At 35.0% G+C, this 27,025-nt stretch overlaps 1 protein-coding gene and 1 pseudogene across 1 annotated transcript; both read left to right on the top strand.

The window, feature by feature from the left end:
* The first annotated feature begins 985 nt into the window (after positions 1-985).
* On the top strand, positions 986-2,754 carry LOC147547937 (thymidine kinase-like; annotated as a pseudogene).
* Positions 2,755-25,557: 22,803 nt separating this feature from the next.
* Positions 25,558-27,025, top strand: LOC147547936 (putative aspartic protease At2g35615). The gene has a single exon (XM_086669442.1). It carries the CDS (start codon positions 25,628-25,630, stop codon positions 26,912-26,914), a length of 1,287 nt encoding a protein of 428 aa, XP_086525568.1. The 5' UTR covers positions 25,558-25,627; the 3' UTR covers positions 26,915-27,025.

Below are 27,025 nucleotides of genomic sequence, written 5' to 3'. Positions count from 1 at the left end.
CGGTACAAATTCATGAAAAATACAACGGAAATGTATTTTCCTGCTATAAAAAACAAAATCATCAACATTTTCAATGAATTTCATCGTGCCAGAGGCACGAGTCATACCTAGTCTATTATATAAAATAGGATGAAGAGTGATGACTGGGACAAACTAAAAAACAAACCAAAGACAAAGATAGAGATAAATCCAGCCGTCCTTTGTACAATGATAAATTTTGACCCTCAATTTATTTAAGATTGACAAAACAATAATACGCCAATCTAGTTAATGCATATCAACCTTTGGATTGCTCTGTAACCTAAAAATCTTCTAAATTCCTAAATCATAATCATAATTTGAGTTACAACTCTTTAATGCTTAATTCCTCAACGCCCCAATCAATATTCTTCTCTTTCGCCTCCCCGGAAAATCTCTTAAATCCATACATTACCTCTATAAAACCACCCAAATCAGCAAAGTGAAAAACATGGTTGTCCTTCTAAAGGTTAGAAACTTTTCTTATATACTAATTTCCTTTCGTTTTGCTTCATTGTTTTTGCTAATTTCCTTCATTTACTTTGTTGTTTTGCTTGATTATATAGAACAAAAATTTCAACAATTGCTTCATGTCGTTATCAAGCTCATCAAGTGGTCAGTATTTTCTTTACTTGCTAATTTGAGAAATAAAAATTATTTGAGCAGTTTATTTTGAACTTCATTCTTTGTTTTTGGATGATTATTGAACAAAAGTTTCATGGATTGCTTATCAAAAGTTTCAGTGTTATTGGATTCCCCAATAGAACAATGAATTGTGAAGAAAATATCATGTTTGAGATCTAATCTCACCTTCACCCAAATTTTCAGCGGTAAGTTATCTTAATTCTTTTGTTTTTAATGTCATTGTCATATCCAATAACAAGACTTCTCTATATTTTACTTATATATGTTTGTTTGATTTGGCGAAGCAGGAACAAACACAAGAAGTGTGTGTATAGAAGGAGGAATGTATGCGATTAGCGCACAAAGTAAGACAGTCTGGAAGAAACATTTCTTGAATGCAATGCTGGTAAAGGGATACTAAAAGTTTAGTTCAACTCCCAAATACATGGTTTACAACTAATTCTTTTTTAATAACTTTGAATTTGAAATCTACTCTTGTATGTATTGTATGTTACATTTACTTTATATTTTTGATGATATGTTGACAACCTAATTTACGCTTCTTTTGTTTTTCATAGGTTCATCTCGAAGATGTTCCTCCGTGGTGATTTTGTCGTCAGCGTCCTTAGAAACCCCAAGTGAAAGGTAAGTGTCTTTACGTGCAATGATTAAACTACAGAGGTCTCAAAGACAATTTACTATGAGAAGTTAATACACTCAAAATGGAGCGAGCGAGGACAGTGGAGAAGAAGAGTAGCTTTAAATTTTATTACTCTTTCGTTGAGAAACACAAATTAAACACATAAAAAATTAGAAACATGCAATGCTATCTAAGAGTTGTAACTAAACCACCATTTCAAGTATTCCAGATTTTAACTTGTGGATTTTTACTAGTGCAGAAATGTAGTGTTGATAAAATCAAACAAGGATACCAGATTCAGACTTGAATCTGTTGTAACTCATGATGGGACAAGACTGCCGTGCTGGGCTTTGCCTGATCTATCTCCATTTAGACAAAAGCTTGAAGCCGACGCTTATGATAAGGTGGGTTTTGTTTGTATAGACTATTCAACAAAACCAATTGTGTTGTTTCTAGGCGAGTGCTGTTGGGTCACAAGTAGTTAGGATAAGGATTCACTTGACCAAATCTGATGCTTCAACTAGCCGAATGACTTGAGAATCATTGTACCAAATTTCTACGGTTATTTATTTAATACATACTTGTATGTACACAAATTGCAAACATAACATCTATTACATAGTAGAAGATAAAATATAATGCATTTTTTCCACTACCACTCTAAAGCTCCTTCTATAATATTAGAATAAAAAGCAGAAAGAAGAGTGAATGAAACATAGGGTAAAAAGAGAATGGGGCCTTATTGAGTTTCTCAAACTTGGATTAGGCTTAGTTTATTGCAGAGTTTGATCTGTCTCTAGGTTACTCATGAACCAAACTAAACAGTCTGGAGTTGCGTTAGCTTTTTAATTGGACCAACTTATCTTTGTAGGTGGATGTGATAGGAATTGATGAAGCTCAATTCTTTGAAGACCTTTACGATTTCTGTCGTAAAGCAGTTGATCATGATGGGAAGACTGTTATTGTTGCAGGTCTAGATGGCGATTACTTGAGGTATTTTGCATATAATCTCCCTTTCGGAGTAATCATTTATCGGTTACGTAACCACAATTCTCTATCGGGTTTTAAATGCCATTATTTAACTTATGAACTTGTTTTGTTTTTGTAGAAGAACCTTTGGGCCAGTGCTTGATATTGTGCCCCTAGCTGATTCTATAACTAAGCTTACTACCTGATGCAAACTTTGCGGTAAGCGTGCCTTCTTTAGCCCGAGGAAGATTGAAGAAACACAAACTTAATAGATCGGTGGAGCTGATGCTTACATGCCGTTTGTCGACAACATTATGTCTATGGACAAGTAGCCATTGAAGCGACAAGAGTTGTGCTGAGATCTCAAAAGGTTTTAGATGATGATTATGTTGAAGGAGTGTTATTGGCCAATTAGTTCAATCTATGTCATCAAAGCCCAACTTATGACGTTGAGCTTTAAGTTTTCATATATGTGTTGTTTGAACGTGTTGTTACTAGCTTTCATGGCCGTGATAGATGTTCTGGGTTATGCCCTCTATTTTGTCAGAATTTAACTCCTCCGGTACGTTGTAAGTCATAGAAGATTACGATTTTGTCAGTATTTACGTAATTTTAAGATTTTTTTGTGTTGTTACTTTTTTGTTTTTTTATATTAATATTTTTTGTCGAATTTTGCTTTTTAGATTTTTATTCTTATATGGCCGTCAACTCTTTACTTTTCAATAAGTGTTTTTAGTTTGTGTTGATTTACCAATTAAATAACGACAAAACGAGATGTATAAACTTAGAAAAAAATTTAATGCTCTAGCAACAACCCAACTGCCACAGGGCACGGGTTATACCTAGACAAACATTAGATGTTTCTGATTTTTTATGTACTCAATTTGTGTTTGCGCAAGAGAGTAATGAAAATTTAAAATGGTGACTTTAGTTTTTTTTTTTTTTTTGTGTTAAGAGATAAATGGTGACTTTAGTTAGCCTATAAAAAAAATTGAGTACATACAGGCTTTAGTTTTCTTTTTTTGAGAGTAAAGGCTTTAGTTAGTCTATTACTTTTTTGTGTTTCCTCCTAGATGTGATAAATAAACCGTGCCCTATGGGCACGGGCTATACCTAGTTCATTTAAAAAATAAAATTCTAATATGACTAAAGCGTGCTTTGTTTCCAACAAGAAATAAAAAGTTTTCGCATCCAAATGTTTTCACACATATCAAATGGACCCTAAGAAAAATCTTGGTATTTTTCCCTTTAAAAAAATGATTTTCACGTCAATTATTTTCACACGTATGAAATGGACTCTTAATTTCTTTCTTCTCACTTTTGATTTTCACCATCATTTTCTTGTTTTTCTGTTCTCTTTCAGTAGGAGGGCGTCTTATTTTTCTTAAACGTTTTGAAAAAAGATTTGGACTTTTACATTGTCATAAGATAATATTTTGGAATTTTTTTACGTAATTAGCTATAATCCATGCCTTCGACACGGATAATTTCGTTAGAAATTAAACTTTAAACCAATAACATAAGAAGAGTATTGTAAAGTCTTCTTATTATTCATAAGTTGAATACGTCAGAGTCTTCAAGAGCAAACATTTTTATCTTATTTGTCTTGTAACATGAATTTACATTTCTATGTTGTTTATTGCATAAAACAAAACTTAGGACTTGAATCAATTATAAAATTTGAATTGAACATCACAAATATCAAACAAAAGAAACAAATCATAACATTGTACAATCAGGGGCGCGGGTGAGGGGGTGCAACCGGTGCGGCGGCATCGGACCCCCTCTACCCAAGAGCCCCATTTTAAATTATCCTAAAGAAAGAACTTCTATATGACATACTATTTTATTTAACAACATTGTGCGTAGTTCAGTTGATCTGTGACTTATCCTACGCGCGAGAGGTCCCAAGTTCGAAACCTCTCCCAACCTTACATTCTTTATTATTTAAGTTTTATTAAGTTTCAGATTCTATACGCAGTCATACCAATATAAAGCTTTAATAGGCTCCAACTTCTGTAAGCGCCGCCACTAAATAAATAAAAGGTCCAGTTTTATGATTTCATAACCCTCCTCGTAGATATTCTAAAGGCTATCAAGTCTTTATTTTCTAGGTTCTAGTCTCCATAGGCGTCCAACGCCAAGTTCACTTTAATGAATTCATGATCTGTGTTGACATTCTAAAGGTTGCTTCAGTCTCTAATTTTAAATGTTACCTCTCTTGATCTCACTCTAATATGTAATAGATTTCCATGTCTTATCTCCTTATTATACATACTTTCTATGTTTTCATGATAATTTTTGTTATGCAGTACAATATTGTTTTCTATTTGTTGCAAGTAATTTTGTGTCATGCTTAATTTATGTTAGTATTTGTTTTAATTCATAAAATTCGCAACTTTCAAACAGGAGATAATTTGTTTTCTTAGAGTTACATAATCACATTGAATATAGTTTATATAGTTTGAAAGTTATATAACAATTGAGATAGTAGTATTTTTTTTACATAAACATATGTATTTCATCATATTTTATGAAAAAAATTCTTCAGACAAATTATTTAAATATTAATCTATTATATGACAAAGTAGGTAACTGGTGTTAATGATATTTGATATTAATAATTACTAGGGTATATCTCGTGCCCTAGGGCACGGACACTTATATCAATTAAATATTAAGAAATTTATCGTTACTAAGGTATACCCCGTGCCCTAGGGCACGAACAGCTGTATCAATTAAATTTGACGACTTTCAATTTGCTATATAGTGGATACCATAATTTTTTGGTATTCTACTTATTATTTATTTTCGCTATAATGCTGGAAACCAGCCCAAAGTCTCTTAATCCGCAGCCAAGTGTGAGGAAGCCTGTTGAAGTCAGCTAGAAGAGAGAGGACAGTCATCGAATCTGTTACTATGGTAACCTTAGCACACTGATGCTTTATAGCCAGTTGCAACCCAAGTTCAACTCCTTGAAGCTCATGAAGGAGGAAAGAACCCATGTTACCGTCCCACATCAGTGCTAATACCAACCATCTGATTCAGCCACTCAGATCACCCGACCCCCTGAAGCAACATCTCTTCTCAGTGCCTATAGGCGCTTCTCTTCTACCAGACAGACGCATCTGTTCTCAGGGACATCTCTCTTCACACTTCCCTCCATTAAAACCAAGATTCTCTGCTTCAAAATTGTTTCTGCTTCGTCTGGGAATTTTGTTCTTTTAAAGCAATTTGTGTTTATTTGAATTTTGTTTCTTTTTTTCTAATCTTCTACTTCCCTCCATTAAAACGATTAATTCTCCGGTTCAGAAATTATTTGTCTTCCTTGGTTTGGTTTGGAAATTCAGTAAACGCCAACAAGGTTAGTATTATGTTCTTGTAAATCGCTTTCTGTTTCTTTGAAATTTGTTTCTTATATCAATTAAATATTAAGAAATTTATCGTTACTAAGGTATAACCCGTGCCCTAGGGCACGAATAGCTGTATCAATTAAATTTGACGACTTTCAATTTGCTATATAGTGGATACCATAATTTTTTGGTATTCTACTTATTATTTATTTTCTTTTATTTCATTTTTTTTTATAAATTAGTTATTTTATTAGAGAGATTTCAATTTCTTTTTTTAAGCCTTTCAATATCTTTTGTTTCCTTTTTTTTTCTCAAATTAGATATTTTATTTCTAAGAAAGATTTTTTAGATAGGTTATTTTATTTATACGAAGGACTATATTTTAAATTTTGGAGGGACTCTTAAACAATATACATAATTAAATAAGGATGTTTGTCCCAGTCATCGTTTTCCCTTCTGTTTTATATAATAGATTATCATTAGGATTTTGAGTTTAAGGTCGAAAAATAGGGGTAGTAATTAGTCATATATCCACTCCTAAATTAATAAGTAATAAAAAATCAAAATAAATAGAAAATGAAAAATAAGTTCAAAAATTTACTATTTTGTGGGGCCCATGCATCAAACCATTTGTTTACTCCCATTCTTACCCTTTCATAAATATATATTTAACAATTTGTAAACCAAACGTTTCTAATGGTTGAGTTAATACACTTTTCTTTTCATAAATTCCATAAATTTTAAGAGAAATATTTATGGTGGATACTTATTTTCAATATTTATTATCTTTCCAAACACTTTCTCTCTGATTAAGCTCCTGAACTCTCTCTCTCTCATCAATTCAACCAAAACCTCCATTTCTTATCTTTGTCTTGGAGGTATAAAGAAAGTTAACTTACATCTGATATAATTCAAGCAAAACCTAGAGAAAGTTAATCACAAAGCTTATTATGGCTTGATAAATCGTTATAAGTTCTATACATGACTTAATTTCAATCTTCATACATCCCAAGACTTCAGTAAACATAACAAGAACCCCAAAAAACTACACAAAAATCCTAGCTCGGTGAAAATGAAAGGAAGAAATTATACCTTGTAAGAAATCATAATTTTACGCTTTTTTTTCTAACAATATCAGGCCGAAAAATCTGACTATAGGTCCAGATCTGAGACTCTTCATAGTTTCTGGATCAAGATCCATTAAAACTTCTCGATGCAAGAGTCAGAAAACCATCATCACCATTAAAAAAAATCTTCATCTTCTCCAAAATCGAAGGTATCATTACAAAATTGATACTGTAACTGATTTGATCAAACCAAAATTGAAGGTATCATCTCCCATTGACATTTTCATAAAATTTTTCAACCCCGAACTGTTGTTCATTGTCTCCCTCCCAATCGAGTTTAGAAAGGGAGTGACTAAGACTATTAACACCCTAAAATCCAATGCATAATAGTACTTTTTAAAGGCACTCCCAAATTTTCATTCATCCATATCAAACACTTAAAAATCCAATTTCACATGTGAAGAAATGACTTTTTTTCCCATCCGAAAACATGGTTTTCCTTCCCATCAGAAAAAATGGTTTTCACATGTATCAAACAGACTCTAAGTGACCCATGGATGACAAATACCACAAGGTACGGTGCTGAAATCAAAATTTACAGCCACAAAAGAGGAATTACGAGCTTGGGAGTCAGAAATAGATGTGTTTGACTATGTAGGAATAGATTTTGAAGTCTTATTAAAGTTTCCAAATCTATTGTTTTGTGAATCAGACATTTATTTTTTAGATATGTTATGCAGATATATCTTTGGAGATGATTTAGAATAGAAGGCAACATCTTTCCTCAGAATCAGCATGATCAGCAAGCCATTATTCCTGAGGATAAGAAATGATCGTAATTCAGTAAAGGAGATTCGATCAGCTGATCAATGCTTTATAGTTATAACAAACTCATATTATTCAATCTATTCAACCCAATGTGAACAAGTTATGTATCTCTTACCTTGTCATGGATCGCATTAAGAGAATTAACAACACCTTTGATGAGACGAAGGTATATATTCAACGAAATACAAATTGCTTTCTTAATTCGTTGAGGCTGTTTATGTAGCTGAGTTTTCTTAACTTCAAATTCTTCAGGAAAAATAACCTCAAGATAATTCCAGAGTTCACGCAAGGTTTTCAATCCAAGTATACCAGATGAGATAGAGTGAGAGAAGGTGGCTTTGAGACAAGACTTCTGTGAGAATAGTCTCATCACATGGGAGAAGGGCCTATCTAGCAACCAAGAATATAATGTTTAGGTCATATGCACTCATTGCTAAAAGGTTTTGAGTTGGATGACCACAAACTTAACATGGTATCAAAGCTAGGGCCACATTGATAGGCTTAAAAGTCACATGTGATCCACGTCACTCGAAAAAAACACGTGTTAGGCTAACTACCCCACACGTGTTAGGCTAACTACCCCACACGTGTTAGGCTAACTACCCCACATGTGTTAGGGCGTGTGAGAATAGTCTCACATGGGAGAGGGCTATCTAGCAACCAAGAATATATTGTCTAGGTCCTCTCCACTCATTGCCAATCACCAAGTTTTGAGTTGGATGACCACAAACTTAACAACTTCATAAATTTTCTGATCTTTCTATATCATAAAATTTGTTGGATCAAGTCTCTCTGCCACTAAGTTCGAGATATTTGAAATTAGAAGAAAAGAGTTTGAAGCAGAGGAGAACGTCGGAGAAGATGAAGTTACTGACGACAAAAATGGAGATTCCATAATTTTAGATGAAATTTGAGGTGTTTTCATCAAACCTAATCTGATACCATGTAAAATAATGAAGGAGAAAAGTATTTGAATTGTATTGAGTAGTTAACAAAAATATAGACTTTACCTATTTATTGGTTTATACTAATGAGTGCTCCACAACATAAAAAGGGGTTTATTAAGTAGCAACTTCATCTCTCTTTCTCTTTATGGACGTAGGGGAAACTTTCGCTTCATCTCCATCCCCCAGAAGTAAGGGACGAAGGGGAAACCCCTTCATTTTCAGCCTAGTTGTGAGAGATAATTAATGGGGAAACCCCTTTCTTGCCACCGTAGAGCAATTTAGATGATGACGATAACAACCCGTACTAGACTATATTTCTGGTACTGTTGGAGGGCATATCTTCTAATTAAGTGCTCAAATGGGTCATATTTGCAATTGAAGGGGGCCTTTTGAAGTTCAGATGAACCACTGGTCTTGTTAATCTTAACATTTTGTTGTCGAGGCTTTTTCGTCATGGTCAACTTGCCACTGTCATCTTGATGCGCGTTGTTTCAGCTTGTTGTTTATGCATTGTTTCTTGTTTAATTCATCAGAATGGACGCTGCTCTGATAGTTAAAATTTGGGGTGGGAAAACGGTCCGGGAACCCGAGATCCGTTTCAATCCGCCCAGACTGTTAGTACCTGAAATCCGTATAGTACTCGAGCCGGGCATACCCGGTCCGTAATTTCAGGCGGGCGTGGGCGGGACTCGGGCAAGACCATCTACCCGAGTCCTGGCCCAATATGTCCGCCCGTTTGATGTTTGCCCACCCGCCCGATAGAGTCTGCCCAGCCATAACCCAAGATTATTTGATAGATCCAACGACTGAGGAATTAGGAGACCTCAGTCGTTGGATTAGAAGGGGTGTCAGGTTAAAAACCCTAGGATGCCCCTTAATGCATATAAATACCCGAGTTTCTAGTAGAGCCCCCTTTTACGCCTCCTCTGTTTCTCTGATCTCTCTCCATCTCTGGTATCTCCTTTCTCTTCTTCAATCAAGAGCCCAAAGTTCCAACCCAACCAAAACCCGAAAGTTCTAAACCAACCGAACCCTTAAAATGATCCAACATGAAGAAGCTCTAAAGCCTGAACCTAAGATCAAGAAGTTCTAAAGCCTAACTTTATGATAATGTAAATTTTAGTTATCTTTAGTTTTATAGATATGTTTTAGAAAGACAAAGAGATTATGTAACTTTATGTGATGTAGGACCTAACGCGGAAGATCTTCAGAGTGACCTTGGTAACTTTATTAAATGTTTTTGTTCTTCATGTTAGATGTTCCTCTGGGTGAAAACGTAGTTTGTAATAGTTACTCGTGCGATTTTCATTTGCTTTGGTGTTCCAGGGTCCAGAATTTGCTACGATTGTAAAACATGATGTAGTGAGTCTGAGTATATGATTTTATATGATTTTGTGGTAATGTTCCCCATCTTTAAAATGTGAACTTGGCAAATTAATTTTCCTGATAAAGAATTGAAATAATAATCATTTGAAGGGGTTGATGATATGATGATATTCATTAAGTTGGTTTATCTTAGAACATATTAGATCAAGTGTGTTTTATTAGAACAGATCGAAGTACATTTTTGGAATAATTTTTATAATTCATTTGTTGGTATGTTTTGAAATTTATCTAGAAGAAGAATCAAAAGATAATAGGAGGTTAAAGTAAATTTTTGGGTTAAAAATAAAATAACTCTGTTTTTAATTAAATTTTTTTACTATTATTATTTACATTATTTTTTATTGAAAAAACTCGTAACCCGTCTTCCCGAGCTCGTTAGAGCCTGTTCGGGTTTTCGGGCAAAACCGGACGGCAAGCACAAAATAACGCATACGTGTCCGGCCTGATCTGCCCGATAGCTCGATCGGACACAACACCATAGAACCTGATCCGCCCGAACCCGCAGACAAAGAATCCGAGCCCGACCGAACCCGCCCGATTCCCACCCCTAGTTAAAATCACTAAAGCTAAAAATTTTGTTGTAAACCTTAGGCTTCTGGAATCTGGACAAGAAATGTGAATTAGGGCAGTCCTAATTGATCGACCAAGAGCTTTGCTCTAACCTTTTTACCTCAGCACGGACCATGAGCTCTACTTTGACTTTTGTTATTATTGCTTGAAAATTAACTTAGAATAGTTGAACATGGTTAAAATATGTACTCAACTTTTCCATTTAACTAATATTTTTCTATATGACAATAGAAACTTAAATTTTATTTAGTGCTTCAATGAGAAAAAAAAAAGAAAGTAAAACAACTGTAACTAATAACATAATTAAACAACGTGACTATGTATTTAACATAATAATCCGATAATTGTAACGGGGCGAACAGATGAAAAATTGAGTGAGGATAAGACTGGATCAACTCCATTCCAAATGCAATATTCTTTGATGAGAACTGCGAAAGAAGATGTTGAACCAAGATGAAGAAGATTCGAACTAGAAGAAGATGAATGACAAGATTCAAACTAGAGAGAAAAAAAATGAAGTTGAGTATAGAGAGAGAAAAAGAAACATAACTGAATCGAGAAAATATCAAGATTCGAACTAGATGAGAAGAAGATTCGAACTTGATGAGAAGAAGATTCGAACTTGATGAAGAAAAAGAAGCAGATTCAAACCAAAGAAGACGGTGAGGAAGAACCCTAAAAACTTATGGATTCTTTTGAGAAAGAAAGTGAACTGGGTAAGGGTATTTTGGGACTAAGAAAAATAAAAAATGACCTGATTACTATGTACCCATATTCTCCATTTGTAGTTATCCTTCTTTTTTCTGCCGCTATCTACTTGGCACCTCAATTTTTTCACTCTTACTTTTGGATCAAAATTTCATTAGTTTTTATTCTTTTGTAAATTCGATTTTGACTTTTTTTTTCTGCTAAAAATCATCTAACATCTGGTAGAATTATTTGCATCCCCAAACGACCTTGTCTTGTGAGGGGTAGTACACCAGGGCAGGGAGTATGTCCCAGGGAGTCCCCAATTCATTTTTGTAACATATAGAGGTCATCAGTTTGAATGACGCATATATTTATTTAGCAATTCACATTTATAACTAATTTTGGTAGAGTTTCGTAATGAAGTTCTGAGATTCGTCATCGATGATGGTATTACTTTTTACGATTTAATATAATTGTGCCCCCATCATGTAAATTTTCTGGTTCCGCCACTACGAGGAAGATGAAATTATGCCTAAACAGATATCTTTGAAAGATGGAATTATGCATAAAAGAGCTAGAACTCACTACTACCTTACCCTAACTAGTCTTTATGTGGGTGATCCTTGTTTTTCTATTAATTTAAGAAAAACTTAATAAAGTCGTCAATATTGCATCAGTGACTTATGCAATTCATAGTTTTGATCTGCCCTAAGAGGATGGAGCAAATTTAAACATTCCTACCATCACTTCTGGCTATCCAGGATGCATGTCTATTGCCGGATTAGGAAATTATGGTCCTGTACATGTATTTGGAGCTTGTGCTCAAATAAATTTTATTGTTATTAAGCATGATTTGGAGAACATGAGGGTGCCTTTTAAGCGTGCAAATTGTACTGTGTATTGAATTTATTTCATAAAAAACAAGTTTTTGGAGTGTTAACACATTCAATCACTCCACAAGGTACTGTTTGTTTTTTCATTTTTTCAGATCTGAAATATGAATTGGAACCCAATTCAGATTTCAGATGTTTATTTTTTTATTTATGAAAATCTGAAAAGTTAGCTGAATAAGGTAATTGTTGAAGGATATATATCCTCAAGGTTGAAGGTATATCCTTCTGAAAGAATGTCCTTCGACCAAGACGGAAATGCGTACGATTTAGCTCACAGGATAATGATGACCTTATATGGAAAATCAATCAATCCGATTCAATTAGGAGTCGCAGTGCTCAGCTAGAAGCCGCTTACGATTGTCGGATCACTTTAGTTATCCGCAGCTAACATAGACCGGATCCTACAACGGGTTACACATAAGAATGGTAATTTGAACAGTGAGAATAGAATGACGAGAATTGACATACAGATGGATATGACCCAGTCTGATAGTGCTTAAAAGATAGAAAAGTATCGGGTCCGGAAAGGGCAAAAACCCATTTTTTGGGCCAACAAGGGAATCCCTTAAGGGGAGATCCCTGGCCGGCCATGTGTGGGGTGTGGGGTGTGGGGTGTGGGCCAGGCAGACTAAGCCCTTTAAGGGCTAGTCTGGCCGACCACACTGAGGGGGAACCCTAATTAGGGTTTTTCTTTTATTAGGAGTCTCAGTTAGATTAAACTCTAACTTGTGCTTATCTTTTCTGAGAAACTTTTACGATTCCTTATTTAAGTAGGACTCTACTAAGGTAATGCCTATATAAGGACCAGTTATGAGTTCAAAAAAGGTGTGAAATTTTCTCGGGAAGGAAATCACTCTCTTCACACAACTATTGGAGAGAGAGGATTTTAGAGAAAAAGTTCTCATTCTATCTACCAAGTCTAGAAGAAGGAGTTCTTCATCTCAACCTTCAAGAAGGTCCTAGCTGATTGAAAGAAGGGAGTTCAAGTTGTACATTCGGTGTTTCAAGTACAGGAGCTCCACTTGAAGCTCTTAATCTTCCGAATACTGGTCGGAATTTGGTTCGTGGGAAAGCGAATTAAGGTATTTTTCTTCCTTCTAGTTCATTGTTAGTTCATGTATAAGATCCTGGATAACTTAGTGTTAATCATATGATGATTGAGATTCCGCTACCAACACTAGTTAGATGATTAGGATATGTATTAGATACACATAATTCCCAACAATTGTCTGAATATGGGCGGAAAAGAGTCCACTTATTTCAGACTTCAAAACAAGTCTGAAATATAAGGTCTATTTCTTCTGAAATGGGTGAAATGACTCTTTTGCCCCTGCATTTTACAATAATTTTCTCTCATTTAAATTTCTACCACCACCACCAACATGACACCACCACCAACACTGCCACCACCATAAGGACATCGCCATCAACAACAGGACATGGCAACCACCACCAATTGCACCCCATCACCACCAACAGGACACCACCACCACCAACAAGAAGACACCACCATAGTAGCCATTGATTTTGATCCAGTAGCGGCAGTAGAAATCTTTAACAAAATGATTCAAGAAAACCCAGATTCAAAATCTCTCCTAAAATCTTATTCCCATACAAATCCACTGATTTTGATCAACCAGTAGAGACGTATTCAAATACAACCCAACATCTAATCCACCTTTATGAGCATAAATCATACATCCAAATCAGTTTTAAACGGAGAACCATAGATTCATCACCACCAACAGATATCGCAAGGGTCCTGGTTTAGCACCACGATCACCACTGGGAAGAGAAAGAAAGAGAGAACAACCGTTGGGGAAAGAAAGCGAGAGAGTAGTAGCCATTGGAGAGAGAGAGAGAGAGAGAGAGAGAGAGAGTGAGCAGTAAAGAAAGAGATAAAGGTAAAATAGAAATTGGGTTATTTCTCAAATGGACCCCAACTTTGTGACCAACTTCCTGCCTGGCCCCCTACTTTAGCAAATATTCTCGTATGGCCTCCTTTTTCCGTTATCTTTAACTGTCCGTTACTCTCTCTCCTCCATCTCATTTTCTCTCTCTGCCAAGTCACCTTTCACGCCACATCATCATCTTCTCTGGCAGGGGTCGCCGACCGGCCAAATTTCCGGCTGGCGACCTTCAAATATTAATTTTTTTTCTAAAAAAGAGATAGAGGAGAGAGAAATTTTTGCTAAAGTAGGGGGCCAAGCAGGAAGCCGATCACAAAGTTGGGGGTCATTTGGGAAATAACCCATAGAAATTTTAGGCCTTGTTTGGCGCGCGGGAATGAAATGTCATTTCCGGGAATCACATTCCCGTAATGCGATGGAATCAAATTATTTTGGTTTAATGTTTGGTTCGACCAGGAATAGGAATTTAATTCCTGATAGATTCCTAACTTGTCGTTTGGTTTGTATAAGAATAGGAATTTTATTTTGTACGAAAGTCCTGTTATATCATTTTACTTAAACTATATAAATTATATGTCAACTTTGTTATATATATTTTAATTAGTATTGTCTATTCAGATTTATAGTTATGAAATAGTAACGTAATACACTAATTTAAGTTGTATTTAAAGATTTATTTAAAATATATAATGTCTCAATTAATATTTTTTTACGTTATGAGGTCGATTTTTAATAAACAAAGAGCGGGAAAGAAGAAAAAGAACTAGAGATATGGAGAGAGAGAGAGAGAGTTACGTTTGAGCGAGTGAGATGGTGGGAGGGAGAGAGTGTGTGTGCTGTGGTGGTGGTGGTTGAAACCCTAAGTTTTAGTTTTTTAGTTATAATATTATGAGAATGACGATTTTAATATTAGTCATTATAATATGTTATCAAGGATTATTTTGTCCAGAAATATTAAGTCAAATCATTCCTGGGAATCACATTCCCGACTACTATTTTGTCCTGGAATCACATTCCATTCCCACACGATTCCCGCATGCCAAACATGGCCTTAGGGTCTAGGTTTTATTTTTCTCGGCCATTGGAGACACAGGGAGCAGTAAAGGGAGAGAGAAAAAAGTGAAATATATATATGGTATAGGTTTTGTTTTTCCAAAAACACATAATAAGGGTATATATGTCAAAATTGTTATTCAGACTTAATAATTCAGATTTAGAAAACAAACATACTAACTTACAAAATATTTAGCCCAATTCAGATTCAACCAATTCAGTTAAGCAAATTCCGATTCCAACATAAAAAAACAACACCTAAGTGATGACATCAAATTATACTGATGTAAGCATAAAACGGAATAAATAGGTTTATATAATTGCCTTTAACTTTGTTGTTAATTGCTGAACTTAGTTAAATGTATCTACTAATTTTCTCCTATTAACAAAAAAAAAAAAAAATTATTTGACAATAGAAAATTTAAAATTTTATTTAGTTCTTCAATGAAAAATTGAGTGAGGATAAGACTGGATCAACTCCATTCTGAATGCAATATTCTTTGATGAGAAGAGGGAAAGAAGATGTTGAACCAAACATCAAGTCCCAACATTCTTGTTTGAGATCAAACACAAGCGAACAACATTCATTATTGATCATATTAAACTGATAAATAATCGATCTCACGATCACAAGAAACCCCTCTATTTGGATATAACTTAAACTTGTACCAACATTTGCTTTTGTCTCTGGATCGACTACCCATTCTGTCTTCGCTCACAAACTTACAAATCAGTGACAGTGGATCAGAAGAACAAAGAAGAGGCTTAGAATTAGGAACGTAGCCTTCAACTTTTACTGTTAAGGTTATAAAAGCCACCACCATGGTGGTGATAAGTACACCCATAATAACACCCATGGTTTTTCTTCTTTAAAATCATCTTCCTCCTTTCTTTTTATGGGCTGGTAATCCAATTCAGCCCCCCACAATGGGCATGCTTCAAAGGAGGGGCTTTCAATACCCAAACATGTGCCTATTATGCAGATCGGCTGAAGAGAATGCCTCTCACTTGCTCATCTCTTGCAGCTTTACTGGAGCCATATGGAGATACTTCTCCGGGTGATCGATTGTCCGTCTCCAATGCCATCCACTTTGATACTTTCTTCAGGTTTTCGAAGTTTGAGAAGTTAGATACGACAAAAGGATTCCTTCAACAGATTACCCCCTTTGCCATTTGGTGGCGTATATGGTCAGAGAGGAATAATCGCCTTTCTCATGATGTTGCTAACTTCACTGATAGAGTTATTATGTCGATCAAGGCCACCATTTTCAACTGGGGCTTGCCGACTAGGTTCTTTGAGAATTTATCTGTGGGTTTTTTGTTAAATTTTTGGGAGACTATAGTTTCTAATATGTAAAGTCTCCCATCCTCCGTTGCTTTTGTAGTTCTTTTTTCGTGCTTCCTAAGCACTCGGTTAATATATTATCCTTCTTAAAAAAAAAACTATATTTTGTTGTAATGAAACAAGAAAAATAAGTAAGATTTGAATGCTAAAATTACGAAAATTTTAGCATTCAAAGTTACATGAACATTTAGAGTTTAAGTAGTCACTTTCATTTGGTTCTTATTGCTTGTTCGAAGTTCGCACGCTTTTAGAAAAACGAAGTACTCTTAGTCGTCATCCTGAAAGGTATAGTCGTTGTATCGCGGGAGACAAACATCTGATTGGTTTTAGTACTAATACCAGGGTGTTCACTGTCGTAACGAAAGAGACAACTCGACTCGGCTTTCTATCTCTAGCCTCTTGATAAAACCGTGTTTTAATTTATATTGTTTTTTTTTAATCTATTTGAAATACAACAATATTTTTTGAGACATAAGATTATCTTTGAATTTATTTCAGAAAGACACTCTAAAGTGTATCCCTGTTTTTATTAAAAAATGTCAAAATTGTTATTCAGACTTAATAATTCAGATTTAGAAAACAAACATACTAACTTACAAAATATTTAGCCCAATTCAGATTCAACCAATTCAGTTAAGCAAATTCCGATTCCAACATAAAAAAACAACACCTAAGTGATGACATCAAATTATACTGATGTAAGCATAAAACGGAATAAATAGGTTTATATAATTGCCTTTAACTTTGTTGTTAATTGCTGAACTTAGTTAAATGTATCTACTAATTTTCTCCTATTAACAAAAAAAAAAAAAAGTATTTATATGGTACGATATTTCACCCATTAGTAACGTGGGTTAGCAGAATTTCCCATCAAACTGTCGTCCGCCTGGTTTCCACTCATTCGGGAATTAAAATTGAAAAGTTTCCTAGCTAGTACACTAATTATATCAAAATGTAAAATTATTAACGGATCTATATTAGTACTAGTTATTTTGGACACTACTAAACCTAGAAGAAGCTCAGTTTGTTTAATTTACAGCTATACTTTTCCGGTTGAGTCTCCACCTTTTCCCGTCATAACTCTCTGATCATCTTCAATGGGAAAAATTTTCTAGGGTTTCAAATCATCTCCCTTGTAAAAAAGGGAAAATGTCTCGTCAAGCACCTACTCCGCATTTTCACAAATCCAAGACTCTCGATAACAAGTATGTAACTTCAATCTCTTTCCTCTCTCTGTCTTTTTTTTTTGTTTACTTTCCATTTATATTTTCCAAAAACACATAATAAGAGGATATTTATATTTTCTCAACAAATACAATAGTATTCATCAAATTACAGTGTGACAAGCATAAATCGGAATAAATTTGTTTTCATCATTGCACAAGGTTTGTTGTCAATTGTCGAACATGTTTAAAAATATGTACTTAATTCTCTATCCAACAAATTCTTTTCTTCACAACAAAAAATTTAAATATTTATTTCGCGCTTCAATAATAAATAAACAGTACGTAATAACATAATAAAATTTAAAATTTTATTTCGTGCTTCAATTGTCAAACATCTTCAAAACTATATACTTACCATACTAATCTGATATCTTGAAGAGAGTGAAGAGATGAAAAGTTGAATGAAGGTATGAATGGATATGTTGTTTTCCGAATGCAGTATTCTTTGAGACGAACGGGGAAAGAGGATTTTGGACCAAATATGAAGTCCCAACATTCTTGTTTTAAATCAAATACAAGCAAACAACATTCCTTATTGATCAAATAAAACTCATAGTTTTTGTAAAGAGTTGATTTAAGAGATAAATTCTCGATCTGATTCGAGCAAGACCACGATCTAACATTATCTCCATATAAAATAAACTGGCGCCATTCTGATCTGCATGGGCTACCAATTCGACTTTCTCTCCAAAACTTAGCAACCAGTGTATCATAAACAGGAGGTCTATAATAACCAGTGTAACCTTCAACTTTTGCTATTAATGTTATAAGAGCCACCACAATGGTCGTGATAATAACAGCCATGTTTTTTTTCTTCAAAATGAAAAAGAAGTAAGATTTATATGTCTATTTATAGTAGTAGTAGTTTTTTTTTAATGAACTATAGTAGTAGTAGTTGATAACTCAAAATGGAATTTGGTATAAAATAGGAGTAAATATTGGCCCTTGCTTTAATTCAGTGAACGGTCAGGATATAAATCCGATTTTCAATCCAATCTGAAGGAGTCCAAACAGGATTTCATGTTTATCCAACACCCGAGAACAAGCAGACTTTTTTTTTCTACAAAACAGAACAAGCCGACTTATCAAATAACTTAAGAAATTGTTTTCATGTCCCCCTCTCTCTCCCTTAAACAAAAAAAAAAAGTCCCCCTCTCTCTCTCTCTGGGATATTGGACTCTTTTATTTTATTTTTTGTTGAACTGGGAGATTGGACTCTGTTTGTTAATTTCAAAATACTTTTTTTTTTGTGTGTTGAAAGTTCAAAATACTTAAATTTAAGCTTACATGGGTTCCCAAGCCAATCTTATAATGAAAAACTCAAATTATAAGGAGAAAAACCATGGACAAACCCAATTCCAACTTAAACTTTTTTCTCGTTCCACCAAAAAAGTACATAGAATTAATAAAGAATTGTTAATGCAAACTAGCCGCTGAAATAATACATAATGTCGATAAAGAAATAAACCAAGCCTTGGGAAAGTATACTTCATGTACGTTAGGAGGTTTGGTTTTGCATAAATATTATAACATTTGTCTTTAATTGTGTATGAACTTCTCTTCTTCAATTCGACCAAGACAAACAAACATTAGAACGTGGTGAAGCAACTGAATTTTTTTAGTTTTTTGTGTTTTCCATGAAATTGAGTCACTTTATTGTACGGTTCAATTCACATTCCAAAAAATAAGGTGTCAACTTAATGAGACAAAAAAAATTGAATAATAATAAGTAAACGAGATAAATATGAAGAGCAAAGTCATATCTAAAACTAATTGAACTTATAACAAGCAAACGAGTTGGGAGAACGAAATTACTATTTTGCAAAGTATAATAATATGTGAATCAAATCTAAGATTCACATTTCCATTATCAGCATTAAAATGAGATATAACCATAGTTCCATCTATAACGGCAACCAGTAATGTGCAACCATATTGTGTCGTATCATGTCCCTCATGGCACACATTAATCTGTCCTTCTTGAATTGTTTCGACATGTCCTGAATTTCGACTTTCTGCTTCTCTGCTTTCATTAGAAATGTCAATTTTTTTTTCTTCTATATGGTATGCACATATTCTCCCATAAGGAATGTTTTGTAATATATTTATGTAATGCACGTGCCGCCAGGGGCGGACCCATGCGCGTACGAGACTGGGTCCCGACCCAGGCTAATTTGTACTTTCTTCTTCAATATTATGTTCACATATGGGATTATAGCTGAGTGGTTGAGACTGTGCCTCGCGCTCTAGAGGTCTTGCGCCTCAGCTGCACTTCCATCTTCATTTTTAGCTTTTTTTATCTTCTTTGTCAAGTGTTAAAATTGCCCCGTTTATATACGAAAGACGCCCCCCACCAGGAATGTTTTGTGAGGGAAATAGGTGCCTTATAACCTTTTAGGGGGCGTCTTTAAAACTGCATGAATCCAAGCACATTCAAAGGAAGTACCACGTGATAAGGGAGATCACAAAGCGCAAGCATGTGGTCATTTGCAAAGTTCACACGGATCAAAACGTAGCAGATCTTTTAACTAAACTACTACCTCAACCCAAACATGAGAGTCCTAGCATTGGTATAAAGCGCATCGGAGAATAACTTATAGCATGTAATTAGGTTTAATAAAAGAGTTTTATGTAATTGATTACCTACATTCAATAAATGAAATAAATTAGTTATTTCGTCGATTAAATAAAAGTTTAATATTTAAACGAGAACCCAAATATGATGGAGCATTCTAAGTAGGCTTATTAGATACATGATCTGGTAAATAAAACCCTACTAAGTGAATTTAGAATAGATTCGTCATAAAATATCCCTAGTCTAGGTCGTTGAAATGGACAAATACGACGCAAGACGACTGGCATGTGAGATTGACCGATAGCGCAGTTTCATGGGCAATAAGAACTGGGAGTTCTAGTCAATCACATGGGTGTATGATTGAGAATATACACTGGATAACCCAACAAAAGAGTTATTCAATGAATAATAAAATATGCTCTCTTAGGCAAGATTGAGAAGATTCCTTAAACATGAGTGTTCCACTCATCTTATGTAAGGAATGTCAAACTTTGGTACCGCCAAACGTCGTGCCGTAAAAAGAGGTTATAGAAGCGGAATTACCGAGAATGACATAATAGACATGAAGTTAAGTGGGAGCACAAGACTGGATTATGTCCTCCTAACCAGGTTAGGATTAGTATCTTCCAGCCACTTGAGGAGAAGCAACTGAGAACGTGTGGCCACACTCGAATGGATTAAAAGTTAATCATTCACTAAGTCAGTTGTTCTCCAGATCAAGAAAGTCTGAATGGTATGACGTATCAGATGAAATGCGTAGAGACATGAGAATTAAGCATTGCACTTGTTCTAAGGACAAATGGGAGACTTAAGGATATATCCGTTCGGTCTGAAGGAAATGGTCTTCTGAAGGAGTGTCCTTCGACCAAGGTAACAATGCGATCAATTTGTTAACTAGGATAACGATGAACCAATCATGAAGATCATCCAGTCCGATTCAATTAGGGGTCGTATTGCTTTGCTAGAAGCTGTTTACGATCGTTGGATTACTTTAGTGATTCGCAGCTAAAATAGACCGGATCCTACAACGGGTTACACATAAGAGGGTAACTTGATCGGAGAGATTTGACTAGGGGTGTTGTGCTAAAGATGGATTGGATCTAGTTAAGCAGGACAATAAGGTTCGAATAGAGATTCAGAACAAAGATAGAAAAGAATCGGACTCGAAAGAGAAATCCGAAAAGGCAAAAAACACACTTTTGAGCCGGGAAGGAAATCCCTTAAGGGGATTGCCTTGGCCGGCCATAAAGGGGTGTGGGCCGACCAAGACAAGCCCATTAGGGCTGTCCTGGCCGGCCACACTAAAGGGTAAACCCTAATTAGGATTTTCTCTAATTAGGGAATCCCAGTTAGATTAAACTATAACTTGTGTTTATCTTTTCTGTAGGACTTTTTAGGATTTCTTATTTGAGTGGAACTCTACTAAGATAATGTCTGTATAAGGACCAGTTCTGAGTTCAGAAAAGGTGTGGAATTTTCTCAAATGGAATCATCTCTCCTACACATCTTGGAGAGAGGATTAAAGACAAAAGCCCCCGCTCTATCTATGTAGTCAGTGAAGAAAGGTTCTTCTCAACCTTCTATTAATGTTCTAGCAGACATTGAGGAAGGGAGATCAAGTTAACCTACTCGATGTCTCAAGTAGAGGAGCGACAATTGGAGCTCTGGATCTTCACACGCGATAAAGGTTGCTCCCCAAATGAAAAATAAATTATCAGTAGAAAATTGCGATAAAGGTTAGTTTTTCCCGATTCTAGTTCATTGTTTGGTTCTTGCATATGATCCGAGATAACTAGTGTTAAACATTAGATGTTTGAGATTCCGCTTATAATATTAGTTAGTGTATTGGATACACACAAAACCCAACATACCTAACACCATTTGAAGAAATGATAGGTGGTGGACCCCAGATGTTACAGTGTACCAATTCAAGTGTAAAACTTGTTTTTGATGAAGATGCAGGAAAAGGAAGACATTTACTCTTACCAAGTTGACAAGAATGACAAAGTTTCTCAAGATTTTGAGAACTGAATTGAATTTTGGCTTCCTTCTTGAGGTGTAAGAGAATTGACTTTGCTGGATGTCCTAATCTCAAATGCTAAAGAGTTGGGTCCTCCCATTTTGTAGCTGTATTTGCTTCAAAAGAAAACTTTAGCTTTGAAAAAGATGGGGTATAGATCATTCACCATTGGTCCCTCTGCTAGAATCTTATTTGTGCACAGGTCTTTGATATTATAACCCCAAGGTAAGAATTCTACTGAACATAAGTTCTCCTTGGTGAACTTAGAAATGGATAAGAGGTTCCTTTTTATAGTAGGAACATGGAGAACATTATTTAGTTGAAACTGCTGAGAAGAAGTTGAAAGAAGAGTACTACTTGTTTCTTTGATTGGAAGGAATTTGCCACTTCCAACCATAACACCTTCTTTGCCATTATACCCCTTTGGGTTATTAATGACAGATTTGCTATTTGTCATATGACTTGATGCCCCAGTATCAGCAAGCCACGGAATGGTTTCAGCTAGAAGACATTGTTCATTTGACTTTGTAGAATCATCATCTTCTGTCGAAAATGAAGAATCACCAAGAACAACAAAATTACATTCAACAATGACATTGTCTTCCTCATTTTCTTCAGTAAAATGTTGTAATTCTTCTTCAGCTATATCATCTTCATCTTCTTCCATATGAAGACCAACAAATTTCTACTGATAATTTATTTTTCATTTGGGGAAGCATACTTAAAGAATCAATTAGATGCTAGATGACCCCATCTTCGACAAAGTCCACATGAAACTGTTGTAAATTCGAAATTTTCTGCCTTTGACCCAGTTTGGATCTATATATGGGTATTTTGCCTTTGGTTGTGGATGAAACCCCCAATTTTGGCCTATCTGTTGAGTGATCATGTATGATCTTGTTTCTATAATTCTTATATGATTTATCCTGAGATTTTTGTCTATGATCTTGTGATATTCAATGTTTGTATTGAGTTCTATTACCAAAAAAATGTAATTTCTGGCTCTTCCTGTGATTCATTTAGTAACCATTGTTCATGATGTAACAACTTCAACGAAGTTCTGGAAATATAATCTTCACTTCTTTATTATTAATTGAAATCACAAACTGTCGAAAAACTTTGACTAACCCTAGTAAAGTTATTCGACAAAGTTCTTTATCAGTTACCTTATCATTGACAGCAGATAATGCATCTGCAAGAGACTTGATCTTTCATAGGCATTCACCTATGGAAGACTTTCCTTTCTTTATTGAATGAATTTGAGCTCGAAGAAGAGCTTTCTTGGCTTCAAATTCTTCCATGTAAACAAGATCGAGATAAGACCAAATCTGAGATGAGGTTTTTAAACCTAACACACCTGCTTTCACTTCTCCTGAGAATGTTTCCTTCAAAGAAGATTGAAAAATATTGTCTTGTTTCTTTCATATCATCTTCTACAATAAACTCAGGCTAGACAAGGTGTTGAAGATCGAGAAAATCCATACTGACAACAAGTGGTATCAGAGCTAAAGCTAGATTTATCGTTCCGAAATATGGAAGGGAAACAGTAGTGTACTTTACACATAATTCAAGTGAATTCATGAATGGGAGTCGAATGCAATTGGAACGTGAGATATCAGCAGATTCAAGACGTATTGAAGCAAAAAGTGTTGAATATCAAGAAAATCCATATAGAAGACAATACTTCAGATATGATGGCAAAAAGATTGTTCAACGGGAAGCATGAGCTACATAGTAGTATTGTTGGCCTTAGAATGGTGGGTCCTTTTCATAAGTCGGGAAGGGGAGTTTGTTGGGGTCAATCCTTATATAAAAAGGATTCCTAGTTAGAATAGGATTTCTCTTATTCCTTATTTAGGGAGAAAAAGATGTTTCTATTTCTAGCCTAAACAGGAATCCTATTTCTAGTAGAATACCTCCTTATTTATCATTATAAATAGGGAATGAAAGGGAAGAAATTATTCATACTTTCATGTTAGAGAGTATCATACTTTTAGGTTAGAGAGTATCATACTTTCAGGTTTGAGAATATCCTCCCAGTTGGGAGAGTTACAAGAGAATCCTCTTAGATATATCTTCTCAGGTTAGAGAGAGAGATAAGAGAAATGAAACAACAACTTCCAGAACAAAGAGAAGTCAGAGAAAGGGAGATTTCTGAAGTGGTTCTTTCAAGAGAGATTGAAAGAGCAGAATATTGGTTGGAAGAAAAGAAGATTATTAATCTTGTGAAGCAATTTAGTTTGTGGTTATCTTCTTCAACCTTTAGTAATCTAGGATTTGTTCAAATCCTAAGGAGTAAGAGATTTTATTTCTTTGTTTCTTTGTTCAGTTTATCCACCATAGTTTTGGTGAAGAGTTGTTATTCAAGAGTATTTCCACACATCTTGATGAATTGGTTAATCCTCTATTAGTTTAGGGAAGAATTGTTATCCAAGAGTGTTTCCACACATCTTGAACAATTGGTTTATCCACCATAGGTTTGGTGAAGAGTTGTGTAACCCATTATTATCATTATATTGGAAGATTTCTGGATTAGGTCCCGTGGTTTTTTACCTTCTATCTTGGAGGGGTTTTTTGCCACGTTAAACAATCTTGGTGTCTCTTTGATCTGATACCATAAAAAAAGAAGAAGAAGAAGCTAGATTCGTAGCGCGATTCATCATTAGTAATCTCTGAAATCTGATACCATAAAAGAATAGTTAAGCTCTTATGAACTTTCTCTTTGATCTTTATTTTCTTTGATCAAAAGTGATTACAATAGTGATTTAATCACCTTATATAGTTAGTCATCTTAACAACTAACAGATTACAAAAGATTGTTATAGAGAGAGAAGGAAGTCGTTACTTTGAGAGAGAGAGAGACTAACTGGTTTAACTAACTCTAACAGAAAGTTAACAGAATTAACCCAACACCAGCATTACACCACTTTTTATAGGCACCACCAACTTTTGTTCTTCGTATGCTAACTCTCTCTAATACTTCCCAACAGATCAAGGCATGGGCCAGAGATCGAGAGAAAAATCCTCTCTCTGGTAGATCTCTTTGCGGACAACTCTTATTAGTGTTTGTTTTAAAGTTGGTTGTACAAGAACAGATTGGAGTTTGAAATTTCTTGGTGTCCCTATAACTTCACATTTACTTCACTAATATAAGCTCGGGAGGGCTTATAATAATTTCGAGTAAGCAACTATCTGAAATTAATTTACAGGGTAATTTCTAAAGGCCCCATCACCCAAGACCTAAAGTATTTTTTTTTTTTTTGTTGAACTAAAGACCTAAAGTATTAGTTAGGTAATTATTTGGTTCACCTTATTGTTTTGATGAAATTTTTGGGTGAAATATAGATGTGACATGCCCTTTTAATCAAATATTATTTTCTCACTTGACATACGTGTGTCCGTGTCTATATATATATATAGTAGACTTTAGACATATTACCACAAGATAGATAAACTGAGATCCTTAGTTTCTGTTTCTTTCATAACTCCCTTTTAACTTTAAAGTTGTCTCTAATGGCTCCCATCATGTTATTCTTGGTCTTGTTGTCCACTTCTCTTTACACAGTACTTAATGGAGAAGGGTTTACTGTCAATCTGATTAATAGAGACAATCCAGTATCTCCCTATTATAATCAATCTGCAACACAGTACGAGAGGGTAGTGAGAGCTGCCAAACGATCTTTAGAAAGAGTAAAATATCTTTCGACAGGATCATCTGCCTATGATTTTTCGACGATACTAACCCATGAATATCATATGACATTTTTCATAGGCACTCCCTCTATCCTTCTTACAGGCCTTTTAGACACTGGGAGTGACCTCTCTTGGGTAAACTGTGATGACTCTCAAGTACGTGATGATATATTTAATTCTGGAAAATCTAAGACTTACAAAACCTTACCTTGTGATGAAGATGAAGACTGCAGAATGAATAGATATTGCTATGGATTCAATTGTGATGAGAGCTTTAAGGTGACATGTGGCTATTTTAAAGATTGTGAGTACAGTGCTAGGTATCAGGGTGGCGTAGTCATTGAGGGAGAGATAGGTGTCGATACTTTCACTTTTTTTTCGACAAATGGGAGGGTGATCAAGTTCCCTAAAGTTAGGTTTGGATGTGCTTACGTTGACGGCACACCAAACCGCAAACAGATACCCGGTTTAGTTGGTTTAGGAGGTGGCTCTTATTCTTTAATTTCACAAATTAGCCCGTTGTTAGGCGCCAAACAGTTTTCATATTGCTTAACTCTTCCAACATCTCATAGCAAAATCAGCTTTGGGAGAATCGCAGATATTGATGGTAAGGTGGTTTCAACTCCTATGATTAGAAAAGGGACCAGAACTAACTACTACCTTACGCTAACTAGTCTTTCTGTCGGTGATCGTGCTCTTAGTTTATCAGGAAAATATGATATTGTGATTGATAGTGGTACAACGCTTACTTACTTACCTTCAGATGATTATGATAGGCTTAAAGAAGAACTCAATAAAGTCAATGGTGATGCACCAGTTGTATATGGAGTAGGTGATTTTGATTTGTGCTACAAGGATGGAGCAAATTATACAATTCCTACCATCACTTTTGGATTCCGAGGCGCAAATGTTGTTCTAAAAGATTATAATACCTTCATAGACATCCAAATTCAAATAGGCTTGGTAAGGTGCTTGTCTATTGTCCCATTAGAACACGATGGCCATGTACCTGTATTTGGAGCTTATGCTCAAATAAATTTTGTTGTTAAGTATGATTTGGGGAACATGAGGGTGTCTTTTAAACACGAAAATTGTATAGATTATTGAACATAATTCACAAAAAATCAATAATGATATTCGGTATGTTCTCAACAATGTTATTTATCAAGTTATGGTGGTGCAAACATAAATCAAAATAAATTGGTATATATAATTGCA

This window comes from Eschscholzia californica, unplaced genomic scaffold (genome assembly GCF_041429995.1).
Source record: "Eschscholzia californica isolate CP2 unplaced genomic scaffold, dmEscCali1.0.p SCAF_3, whole genome shotgun sequence".
NCBI classification, from domain to species: Eukaryota; Viridiplantae; Streptophyta; class Magnoliopsida; order Ranunculales; family Papaveraceae; genus Eschscholzia; species Eschscholzia californica.
The sequence above is the reverse complement of the archived record's forward strand: the minus strand, read 5'-3'. Positions and strand labels throughout refer to the sequence as shown.